The 13,226-nt window shown below is 34.0% G+C and overlaps 2 protein-coding genes across 2 annotated transcripts; both read right to left on the reverse strand.

Annotated features, from left to right (window-relative positions):
* Positions 1–890: 890 nt before the first annotated feature.
* LOC128166484 (uncharacterized) lies at positions 891–3,130 on the reverse strand. The gene is made up of 2 exons (XM_052831670.1): positions 3,063–3,130; positions 891–2,730 (listed from the first exon to the last, which is right to left on the reverse strand). The coding sequence occupies exon 2, from the start codon at positions 2,718–2,720 to the stop codon at positions 1,005–1,007; it is 1,716 nt and encodes a 571-aa protein (XP_052687630.1). The 5' UTR covers positions 2,721–2,730; positions 3,063–3,130; the 3' UTR covers positions 891–1,004.
* Positions 3,131–5,416: 2,286 nt separating this feature from the next.
* Positions 5,417–8,736, reverse strand: LOC128164594 (uncharacterized). The gene is made up of 2 exons (XM_052828525.1): positions 8,645–8,736; positions 5,417–8,427 (listed from the first exon to the last, which is right to left on the reverse strand). Exon 2 carries the CDS (start codon positions 8,134–8,136, stop codon positions 6,655–6,657), a length of 1,482 nt encoding a protein of 493 aa, XP_052684485.1. The 5' UTR covers positions 8,137–8,427; positions 8,645–8,736; the 3' UTR covers positions 5,417–6,654.
* Between the last annotated feature and the right edge of the window lie 4,490 nt (positions 8,737–13,226).

Genomic DNA, 13,226 nt, shown 5'->3' on the forward strand with positions numbered 1-13,226 from the left:
TATTTCGTATAACATACGTAGAAATTAAACTCACTTTTTAAATATTCTTGAGATATTTCATTACTGATGAAGTTATATTACTTGCCTCAGAGATTTTTGAAATCACTTTCCTCAACTTCGGAAAGGGAGGTTTGCAAACGTACAGTTCTTGTGAATCAATCGTCGAATTTTCAACAACTTTGCACTTTGATATCCACCATAACAAAGGATCGAGATACGGAAGAATTTAAGTTTGTCACGTACTTTCCATCGAAACAAACACGAAAACCAACTCCAAGTTTGTATTTGTTTCCTTTCCTTTCATCCTTATGTTAAACAGCGCAGTCCATATTGTCGATAATTTGAAACCAATTTGGGATTTTACATTTTTTTCTGCTTAAGAAATGTCAAGTTACATTTCAACATTTCTCCTGCAATATGTATAAATCACGTACGCAGCGCTGGTTTCATAAAAGAACCAAATCTCGTTTGCTGAATCAAAGTGCATATGTGTATATATACACCTAATAAATATATTTGTACATGTATATTGTATCTTTTTATACATACATGTACTAGGTATTTCAAAACGATTTGGTAAACACAAGGACAATTCCTCCTAAACTAACTATATATCATATCCTGGTGTTAAAGATGCGGAGTGGGACTGGGGACCTATTCACAAATTGGTGTACGAGTTTTTCGTAAGAATTTGGTTATTCACAAAAAATCGTACGTTTGAATCTTTTAATTGTTTATTTGATGACGTCCTTTATAGAATGAAAAATGTGTGAATCGTGTAAAATTTCCGTTATCAAAAGCAACATTTCACTTCTATAAAACATTATTTGATCTTGATATGAAAAACAATAGTTTTACATAATATTCTTTTCAGAAACAGATAATTCTAATAAACACAATAAAAGTTTGTTTTATTAGATAATCAATCTAGATTTAAACAATGAAATGGGAACCGGGGGTATGTACTTTCAACAAAAGAAGAATTCTTTACACAGTAAAGATCATCACTGCAGATACTCGTATACTGTCACTTCGTTGATGAGACCTTGTCCCACATAGAGTTTGTTCTCCTCATCCACACACACCCCACGGGGGCGCTTCACCCCTTGTTTCTCTGTGAGAAGCACACACAAGAACTGACCGTCCTGATCCAGAATATGAAATGCATTGCTAATACTATCCGACACAAGGATGTGGCCAAGGATATCGGTACAGATTCCGCAAGGACAAAACTTAGACCACGGACCTGTGTAGGAGAACCTGTGTTGTCCCGATTTGTTCACCACTACTACAGCTTCTTTGTCATAGTCTGATGTACAGATATCACCATTGATGTTTTCTGTGATGTAGTTTGGATTCCTATAAAGTTCCTGTCCATCTTTGTCTCTCTGTATGTTCTGTATTTCCTCTCCTGTCTTGTTGTACCTGGTGACTTTAGCCTCTCCACTTTTTTTCATCCCCACCAGTATTTCCCCGTTAATGCGGGAGGAGTGTATGCTGATTGGTGTCCAGTCTCCTGTTTCAATGAATCTAGTAGTTTTATAATTATATGGTATAGTTTTATTGATGACTTTGCTGTCTTTGTCTGTATAGATTAGATTCCCGTCCTGGGTAACTGTGTGGTAGCCTTCAAGTCTACCACTGGTTTGTATTTTCTTTAGTTGATTCCCCTGTAGATCTGCATGAACAAGATTACCTATCCAATCACTGACCCAGATGCTGTCCATTTTATCTAATGACATATGATGTGCACTGCCGACACCTGGTACTTTAAACTCCCTCATCTTGGTGACAGAGGACAGAGAGAGAGTTTGTTTATCTTTAGGTTTCAACTCTGTAGAGGTAGTTTCTGAGGGCTTTATTTCTCTGATCTCTGGTTTTATATCTGGAATAGTTACTCTACCTAGTAGTTTAGAGACATCTTCCTTGATGTATTGACCAGCTGTAAATACGGGAGAGACTGGTTTGGCAGTTTCTGGTATAGGTTGGATATTAAGGCGGTCAGCAAGCGAGAAAATTAGTGGATTGTCTTGAAGTTTAGCATAGGAAAGGTAGCCATGGAACTCTCTGACAAGCCCCTCAAGATAGGAGATGTAATCTTTGTATGTGTTGTCTTGGCTCTGAAGTTGCTCCATCAGTGACTCTTCCATTTTGTTGACTTTTTCTATATTTTCTGATATCACTGTGTCTATAAGACTTTTAAGAGTTTCAGCTTCAAACTTCAGAGATTCTCTTACATCATCCATAGTTGTTTTGATTTCTTTGGCATCATTTACAATATCTTTTTGTATATCTTGAGAAGTTGGGAGAAAATATTGATGAATTTTATAGATCTTGTCTAGGCAAAGAGTGAATCCCTCTGAATAAATTGTCTCTAAATCATTCAGGGCATGTCTTCTATGGTCTTGTATTGCACATTTAGAACATATGGGAACTTGACAGTCCTCACAGAGAATGTCTATATCTTTATTTGGATGATCTTTGCATTTCTCCACAGGAAGTTGTCTTTTGTGTTGTCTGTAAGGGACCACTTCATGGTTCTTGGTATCTGGACTCTTCTGATGTTCATCTCTGCATTGTTCACACATTTGTTGGTGACAATCATTGCAGTAAAACTGACAGTTCTTCTTACAGTCTTCAGTGCCACACTCCAAATAGTTCTGAGCAATCACAAATTTCTCCTGTCCCGTATCATGAACAAATGGCTTGGATAATGCCATATCGTTACTCCTGAAACATTTTATTTTTTGGTTAATTAATATATCTGTATAGACGGATTACGTACATGTACATGGGTTGTAGGGAAAACACCGTTAAAAGGTAAGTACCCCGGAGGAAATTTTATTCGAATTATTTTTTTAACCGCGTTTATTTTCCTACACAAGTCAATGTGAGTTGTATTGATCACAGTCATGCCTGTGTATTGAGGCCAACAAAGTGAAAGTACATGTATGCTCACAACTTGATTCTCAGGTGAATAACGTTATTAACTAAATTAAGTTACTAAACTAAAATAGTTCTTATAATAATAACAAAGTTGTTAAATATACATATATATTTACCTAAAGAATGGTCAATAGACTCTATAAGCATAAAAATGCTTACATACAATATGAATATTGAATTCGTCTATTTACCCAAAAGGACCCAAAGAACCAAAATAAGTTTGAGGTGTTGAAGTATGTCTTTTACTACAATGTTCCCAACTGAATCACAATAATGCCATAAACATGAATTGTCATCTTCGCTAGCCAAGTGTCCGATTCGTTTTTCGATGGTTCTGTCTAGATTTGGAACCCCGTGTTTTTCATATTTACAAAGCGAATATAGAGACGAATGTTCACACTATAGATAGGAATCCTTACATTCCAAATAAAGCAAAACTAATCAAGGAAATAAACACATGAAGACTACAGTATGTGATTACTATTAATAATAAAGCAACTTTTTAAATACATAGATCACGATAGAAAACTGTTGATAAAACAGAAATGGTCACTAATTCCCAATGTTTACAGTGTCTTACAACTATTTAAGGTACTTTTAATAGTCAGCCAAACTTTGACTGTCAGTAGTTTGATAACAAGCTATAAACTGTACAGATCTCTAATTGTTAATGGTCAACAAAGTTACTGGTGTGGTGAGGGTGATCTACAGAGTACTTAGAGTACGATATATTATCACCTCTACACGTATTAAATTGGGGGGGGGGGGCAGAATTTTAAAAGAAAAAGCCTTTACTCTTATAAAATTATTTTTTTCTTTCATCAACCTCGATTGTACTCAAAGTCAAAGTTATGTCTCCACACTACAGTGAAAATAACCATTAATTTTGTTCTCTTTCCACTGATCATTTTTCTTCTGCGAAGTAATTTTTGTTTCGTGATCACGACTTATCGAAAACATTAAAGTACGTCGCAATGCATTCCAGATTTGACCCTGCGTCTTGGAAACATCTCACTTTTCTGAACTATCGAACCTTGTGCCGGAAAAGTGAGGTGTTTCCAAGACGCAGGGACAAATCTGGAATGCATTGCAACGTACTTAAATGTTTTTGCTACTCCTCGTAAACAGTGACACTTGTCTGCACGAAACTTAACGGATGTTCTCAGTCTCACCATTAGTGCATCTCTCAAAGACAAATGTTTTCGCACTCCCGGCTAAGAATTAACTGTCTTTGAAATTATTAAGAATTTCGCAAGAAGTCCATAAATGAAAACTATTAGAGACACTACTAGAGACACAAGGCAATGGTTTCGTTGACCTTTCTGCATGCTAAAGAGGTCAAGGTCAAAGGCCAAGGTTATTCAAAAGTTTTGTTGAAAACCTGTCGTGTTATGTAGGTTTCTAATTATAAGCTTTGGAAGGGTCGTAACTCCATAGAGTGTCCTTAACCTTTCACTTGACCCTTTACTTAAAACTATTCTTGGCACCCAGATCTATCATACTCGTATACAGAGGACATCAAGAGATTTAAGGGTACCTGTCCCCCTCCTTCGCCAACTTCGGGTAACGCGTAACTAGATTTTAACTTTTTATACCCACGCAAACGGAGTTTAGGGGGTATATTGGTTTCACCCTGTCCATCTGCCTGTCTGTCCGTCTGTCTGTAGACGCAACTTTGTCCCCCCTATAGAATTTTTTACTACTGAGTGGAACAGTCTGAAAATTTGTACATATGTTGATCACCATCTGAAGATGTACACCTGCAATTTTTTTTTTAAGATCAGACAAGATTTAATGATTTGATGACAGTTTTCATTTTCCTTATTCTATATATTGTAAACTGATGTTAAAAATTTTGCATTGTCAATTGATAGATACTTATAAAAAATAAATTTAGTTAAGACTTAAAGACAAAAAACCTCCATCTGGAGATATATCCAGATGGAGGTTTTTTGTCTTTATGTCTTAACTAAATTTATTTTTTTATAAGTATCTATCAATTGACAATGCAAAATTTTTTCTTTGTCGATGATAAATTCTTAGGAGCTAATAAAATCATCAAAGGCAAGCGTGGCTGAATTTCTCTCGAGGGGCCATAATCTGAGCCATGGTATAGATTGAGCATGTGTTTAGGGAAAATTGATAATCTGTAAAATGGGCGGTTGTTTTGAGACTATTTTAAAACTGTTTCATGTAAACCAAAAGTTTTTATCATTATATGGAAATAAATAATTATAATATCATTATTAATAAAGAAGTTAACTATTTTTGGAAGTTGTTTAAATTTATTAGTCAAGTGAATTGATGAAGTGACCCTATAGGGCTTTAATTTAAATGAAATTCAAAGTTACTGATATAATTGTAGTGTTCTGGCAATTTTAAAATTGTTTGTTTACATATTTTTACATAGGATGGTAATTATGATAATGTTTTGGGAGTTTATTAAATTTAACAAGCTCATCAAAGAAAATCATAGTCCTATGGGATCAATTTTCTGATATGGTGTTCCATTGTTCCATAGGAGAAAGTGAGAAAAATTTGAAACAACTAATTGCATCTGTCAAGACTTTTATTAGAAAGATATTCAAAGTTTTATCAACAGAAGAGCATTGCTTGGCTACCGGTATTTCCATTTACTGCAAAGGGAGGGGTTATTGTCATTTTGTTGGTTTTTCTTTAAAATAATTAAAAAAAGAATATCTTCAGATACATACATTCGTAAATGTATTACTGTTATAGATATGTATTTACAGTGAAATTCTGACAATTTTGATTGTTATAAATATGTATTTACATTGAAATTCTGACAATTTTGATTTTAATTTTTCCTTGTTAACTATTTTTTTTTTTACAATTCTAGAATTTTTTTATTTGTATGTGTTTTAAACCTTTATTATTCAATTCAATTATTTGTCCCATTTGAAATAAGCCTTGTGGGGGTATAAGTCCCATTAGGACAGTTCTAGTTAAATTAAGACATAAGACTTCATTCTTACACTCTCGTGCGACAATGTGCCAAAGATCAGACCTAAATACGATTTCTTAACAAAGACATCAAGTTTCATCTTTTGAGATTTGATTGTCGTGCTTGATCATTCAATGCAGAAAAATCCAACCCCCGAATCCTATATATAAACAATCAAATGGAAAAATGGAAGATATGTTCTTTAAGCCTATATTTTCTGTCAGTCCAACTTGAAAATTTAAGATATAATACTGTCAAATAAGAAATCTGAACGTAACTCTAATACTAACAATTGGAATTTCGTCGTGTACTGTTTATAGATTGTATCAAACGCTTCTGTTAATCCCATGCTTAAGTCTTGTTGTCTAATCCACAACTAGGATAGAATCTGATAACCATGATAAAATTAATACCCAGAAGATTTTATTCAAATCAAATTTCCAATTTTGTTTATTATTTTAGTGTATATTTTTTCCCTATGCATCCTAGCGACGTTCCTAAAATTATTTTAGAGATACTTTGGTTATCAAAGATGGATATTCCGGAGATCACCATGTGCTCCCTTCATCATTAAAATAGAGTAGATGACAAAATTGTACTTTACTTTTCTTAACAGGTTTTATAGCACAGTACGCTCTCAACTACTGATCAAAAGGTCGAACGTTTGCTACCACCTCGAGGAAAGGTTGTTTTTTTTTTCTTAATTTACGGATTTCCTGAAAATACTTGAACAAAACAAACAATTACTGTATATATTTGTACACTGTCACTGTGTCTGTGTCCCTATGTCCTACATGGAGATTGTCCTCGTCATCCACACACAGACCACGGGGATTGTTTATACCTTGTTGTGGTGTGAGTAGTCGAGACAAGAACTGACCGTCCTGATCCAAGAGATACACTGTGTCTTTGTTGTCTGTTCCGAGGAAATCAAAGACAGGAGTGGTGCAGACAAGAATGTGACCAAGGAGATCAGTACAGATACCCCAAGCATCAAAACTCGACCCCTGACCCGTGTAGGAGAACCTGTGTTGACCTGATTTATTCACTACCACTACAGCTTTTTTGTTATAGTCCGATGTACAGATATCACCATTGATGTTTTCTGTGATGTAGTGTGGATCACCATACAGTTTCTGTCCTTTGCTGTTTCTCTGTATGTTCTGTATTTCTTCTCCCATCTTGTTGTACCTGGTGACTTTAGCCTCTCCTTTCTTTTTCATCCCCGCCAGTATGTCCCAATTGATGTGGGAGGAGTGTATGCTGATTGATTCCCAGTATCCTGTTTTAATTAATTCAGTGACTGCATTCTTTGGTGTCATCCTATTGATGACTTTTTTCTTATTGCCTTTATAGATCAGATCCCCGTCCTGTGTGACTGTGTGGTAGCCATATCCACCATTGGTTTGTATCTTCTGTAGTTGATTCCATTGAAGATCTGTTTGGACAAGTGTATCACGATGATCACTACACCAGAATCTACCTGATTTGCCTTGTGATAAATGAGATAGATTGAGAACACCTAGTACTGTGTACTCCCTAACCTTGGTGACAAAGAAAGACAAAGACAATGTTTTTTTCACGTCAGATTTCTCTCCTTCTTGTTTCATTTTCTCTGTAGGTTTCAAATGTGTAGAGGCCGTCTCCATGGATTTTATCTCCCTGTTCTCTGGTTTTGTTTCAGGAACAGTTACTCTACCCAGTAGTTTGGTGACATCCTCCTTGCTGTGTTGACCAGCAGTAAACACTGGAGGGACTGATTTTGTGGTCTCTGGTATGGGTTGGATATTAAAGCGGTCAACAAGTGAGAAAATGAGTGGATTGTTTTGAAGTTTAGCAGAGGACAGGTATCCATGGAACTCTTTGACAAGATCTTCCAGATAGGAGACATAATTTTTGCATGTGGCGTCTTGGCTCTGAATTTTTTCTATATATGCCCCTTCCATTTTGTTGATTTGTTCTATTTTATCTGAAGTGACTGTGTCTACCAGACTTTTAAGAATATCGGCTTCAGCCTTTATGGATGTTCGTATTTTATCCATGGTTGCTTTTATTTCTTTGATATCTTTCATAACGTCTTTCTGTATTTCTTGTGAAGTTGGGAGAAAATACTGATGGATTTTATAGATCTCCTCAAGACAAAGAGTGAATCTCTCTGAGTAAATTGTCTCTAAATCGTTCAGTGCGTGTTTTCGATGGTCTTGCATTGCGCATTTGGAACACATTGGAACCTGGCAGTCCTCACAAATAATGTCTATATCCTTATTTTGGTGAACTTTACATTTCTCCTCAGGAAGTTGTCTTTTGCGTTGTCTATAAGGAACCACTTCATGGTTCTTAGTTCCTGGACTCTTCTAATGTTCATCTCTGCATTGTTCACACAATGGTCGGTGACATAGATTGCAGTAAAACTGGCAGTTTTTCTCACAGCCTTCAGTGCCACACTCTAGATAGTGCTGACCAATGACTGGTTCGTTTTGGACAGCCTCTGTAACTACTGGATTGAATAATGCCATCTGAAATTAATTATTAGATTGCAAAATCAAGTAAATGTATTTTGCAAATTTGTTATATATACAGTATTTTGCAATACAAATAAACACTAATATGTACGCAAAGTGAAAGTACATGGTAAATTCTTTATATCATATTTTATGATATATGAACATTAAACAGATAATCCTCGTGACACAAGATATTTTTACGGGCTTCATACTGTACTTATATACTTACGATATATATGATTCGACTTAGTTCATTCAGCGAGACTACGTACCGAGTTTGTTTATTTAGTACGTTAGAGCTGTACCCAACAGTGGTGGATTGAAGGGAGGTAATGGTGTCAGTAAGCTTGTCACCTGAAACTGAAACAGTTGACAAGTTGAGCCATATTATTAGTACAGGTGCTTGAGGACAGGATCGACCACCTCCTCTTCCCCTACACCCCTCTTCCCCAAGTATCTAGGCCCCCGGGACTCATATTTATTACATACTTAGTAATAAATACAGGTTTTTTGCACCTGTGATACAGATGACATCACAAAATCCGTATCGGCCTCCGGGGCTGATACAGGTTATCAGCCCTCCCGTATCACACCCCTTGCGGAACTCCTCTGCCTTTTTTCGCTTCGGCATTTTTGAATGTTTACAGACGAAAAATAAAACATTTTCAGTAACAGTCTACATTTTTAAGTAGAGTTGAAAACTTCAAATGCTAGCAAATGTTTTAAAGCAGCCAACTATTAAAACCTAATGAAATTCCGTTCTGTAGCTTCATGTTTGTTAAAACAAGAAGAACTCATATTTCTATTAAATACATGTACATGTCCAGACTTTTTTCAAATGATATGAATAATCAATTTGTTCAAGTTGATGGGTTTTCTTTTTAGATTTATTACTAAGTATGTAAAAAATATAATAATAGATACCCTTTTCCATATCACAGCTTGTATCAGCCCTCGACCAATATCAACCCTCGGGCCTTCTGCCCTCGGGCTGATATTGGAGTCTCGGGCTGATACAAGCTGTGATATGGAAAAGGGTATGTATTATTCTCTATATATAATGTTGTTGCTTGACGTCATATATAAAAAGAATATGATTTTTTTTCAAAATGTTTGTTTTAGGAAATGCTGTGCAATGAATGTATATACTAGTACATAGAGAATAATACATACCCTTTTCCATATCACAGCTTGTATCAGCCCGAGACTCCAATATCAGCCCGAGGGCCGAAGGCCCGAGGGTTGATATTGGTCGAGGGCTGATACAAGCTGTGATATGGAAAAGGGTATCTATTATTATATTTATTACATACTTAGTAATAAATTTAAAAAGAAAACCCATCAACTTGAACAAATTGATTATTCATTTTATTTGAAAAAAGTCTGGACATGTAGATGCTTTTAATAAAAAGTTCTTCTTGTTTTAACAAACATGAAGCTACAGAACGGGATTTCATCAGGTTTTAAAAGTTGACTGCTTTAAAACATTTGCTAGCATTTGAAGTTTTCAACTGCACTTAAAAATGTCGACTTTAACTGACAAATGTTTTATTTTTCGTCTGTAAACATGCAAAAATGCCGAAGCGAAAAAGGCAGAGGAGTTCCGCAAGGGGTGTGATACGGATCCGTATCAGCCCTGGAGGCCGATACGGATTTTGTGATGTCATCTGTATCACAGGTGCAAAAAACCTGTATTTATTACTAAGTATGTAATAAATTGGTTTATAAATATGTCATTAAAGGATGATTTAATGAAAAAAAAGAACGAGTAAAATCCCGGGGTCTAGAAACTTTGGTGGGGGTTGGAGGGGAGGTGTTGGTAGGTCCTATACCTGTGATTATTTTAACAATAAAATGCTTTCTCTGATGATTCATTCCGGATATGAAGGTGGCGACATTGCAGAAAAAATACATAACCTGCTAACGCGGGTTATGTAAATTGTTTCTGCAATGTAGCATGAATTATCAAAGAAAGCATTTTATTGTTTATGTCTACATCTTTCTTTTAACAAATTAAAAAATTTATTGTGAAAAGTAAGTAAAATTCACTAACTTACTGTTAATTTACATTAGTACGTTAGCTAAAGGAAACAGTCAAATCGTCTTCTGTGGGTATTTGAGTCCAACATTATCATGATAACTTCGTGCAGTCCGTGATTTTCTAAGGTCGCTATATAGGTTTCGACCAATCGATAAATGGGGCGTGTAGATTTCAGTCCTGTCATTTTCTACAACTGTTCTATAGAGCTATGAATTAACTTTAAGTTTCCGTAAGAAACTAATAGAATCATACTCGATAGATGTAAACATAAGTATATGAAGGATTCCAGTTCCGACATATTCTTCCCAAGCAGGATAATAGAAACTCAGGCACGTAGCATATTGTTTTCCAAAAAAAATCTTGACAAGCGAAAATTCGTCAAAAAATATATTACCGTGTTTTTTTTTTAAACTTAAACCCTTTGAATTTAACATTGTTGGTAGAAATAATTAAAGCTAAATGACATCTTGAATGAGTGACAAAAACTGACTATTCAAAAAAAGAATTCAAATGCCACAATTGAAATGACCGACTCGCTGAATATTAAGTCACATTGAGTATCTACACTCTTTTGAAAAAATGTTGATTATCAAGAGAACAAAAATAATTTTAAAAAACTTCAGGAAATTTTCTTGATTCCATACGGAAGTGTATTAGTGCCACATATACACTTCACACTTTTTTATTTTCTACACTTTAAAGTGTAAATTTTACACTTTAATCTGTAAAATCTACACTTTAATCTGTAAAATTCACACATTAATCTGTAAAATTTGCACTATTAAGTGTAAAATTTACACTTTAATTTGTAAAATTTAGACTTTAATCTGTAAAATTTACACTCTAAGCTGTAAAATTCACACTTTAAATTGTAAAATTCACACTTTAATCTGTAAATTTTACACTTTAATCTGTAAAATTCAGACATTAATCTGTAAAATTCACACTTTAATCTGTAAAATTCACACTTTAAAGTGTAAAATTCACACTTTAATTTAAAAATTAAAATTTAAATTAAAAAAAATTTCAGGAAATTTTCTTGATTCCACACGGAAGCGTTTTCTACACTTTAAAGTGTAAATTTTACACTTTAATCTGTAAAGTCTACACTTTAATCTGTAAAATTCAAACTTTAAAGTGCAAAATTTACACTTTAATCTGTAAATTGTACACTTTAATCTGTAAAATTCACACTTTAATTTGTAAAATTCACACTTAAATCTGTAAAATTCACACTTAAATCTGTAAAATTCACACTTTAATCTTTAAATTTTACACTTAAATCTGTAAAATTCACACATTAATCTGTAAAATTTAGACTTTAATTTGTAAAATTCAGACTTTAATTTGTAAAATTCAGACTTTAATCTGTAAAATTTACACTCTAATCTGTAAAATTCACACTTTAAAGTGTAAAATTTACACAATAATCTTTAAATTTTATACTTTAATCTGTAAAATTCAGACAATTATCTGTAAACTTCACACTTTAATCTGTAAATTTTACACTTTAATGTGTAAAATTCACATTTTAATCTCTAAATTTTACACTTTAATCTGTAAAAATCATTCACATTTTAATCTGTAAAATTTACACTTTAATCTGTAAAATTCACACTTAAAAGTGTAAAATTCACACTTTAATGTGTAAATTTTACACTTTAATCTGTAAATTTCACACTTTGATCTGTAAATTTTACACTTTAATCTGTAAAATTCACACTTTAATCTGTAAATTTTACACTTTAAAGTGTAAAATTCACAATTTAAAGTGTAAAATTCATACTTTAAAGTGTAAAATTCACACTTTAACCTGTAAATTTACACACTATCCTGTAAAATTGGCTCATATATACACATACATTGGAGAGTATTTATCATTTCCGATGGTTTGATCGAAGCATTATGGACTGAAATATTTTAATTAGTAAACATTTCAAACTTTGTCTTAAATACAGTGACATAATTACACAGTGATATTATTTTCAAATAGATATAAGTGGTTTTATGCCTCGGCTTTTTTCCACACTTTTTAATGATGATTTTACAATAAAAATAACAAATACCTTGTAGTGTTGAATTACTGATCATTCAAACCTCGATTTAGCATAAGTAGTACGTTCAGTACTTTGAGTTGTGTACGTACTGCAACAAGAGGCCCAGGGGCCACATCGCTCACCTGAGCAACAATTGCCTTAATTCTGATCAAATTAGCATTACAGTATCAAAATATCTTGACAACTAAGTACAGTAGATCTTGCTAAAAAAAATAGAAAATCTGTCAATTTTTATCCACCTCTTTTTTTGGGTAAATACCAAGCCCCTTTTGTTGTTGTACCTGTAAGAAGATTTTTCTCTATTCCAATTTACCCCCCCCCCCCCCCTCCATTTCGTGGCCCCCCTTTTCTCTAGGGAATCATGGTTTCATCAAACTTAAATCTGCATAACCTGTGCTTTCACACTAAGTACTGAGTTTTGGACCGAAAACTTTCCCAGAATATTTTTAAAGATTTTTTCTATATATTCCTATGTAAAAATTCAAACTGCCGTCACGGCCCAGCCCTATCACTAGGGACTGTGATTTTGCAAACTTGAATTTACACTATCCGAGGATGCCTCTACACAAGTTTAGGCTTTTCTGGCCAAATAGTCTTTAAAAAGAAGATATTAAAGATTTTCTCTATATATTCCTATGTAAAAATTCATCCCCCATTGTGGCCTCACCATACCCCATGACTATTATTTAAACAAACTTGAATCTTTACGATCT

The sequence above is a fragment of the Crassostrea angulata genome, chromosome 10, assembly GCF_025612915.1.
Source record: "Crassostrea angulata isolate pt1a10 chromosome 10, ASM2561291v2, whole genome shotgun sequence".
NCBI lineage: Eukaryota > Metazoa > Mollusca > Bivalvia > Ostreida > Ostreidae > Magallana > Magallana angulata.

What these genes read in the sequence shown, in the direction of transcription:
- LOC128164594 (XM_052828525.1), bottom strand. Translation starts at nt 8,136, where the DNA reads ATGTGTTCCAAATGCGCAATGCAAGACCATCGAAAACACGCACTGAAC.
- LOC128166484 (XM_052831670.1), bottom strand. Translation starts at nt 2,720, where the DNA reads ATGGCATTATCCAAGCCATTTGTTCATGATACGGGACAGGAGAAATTT.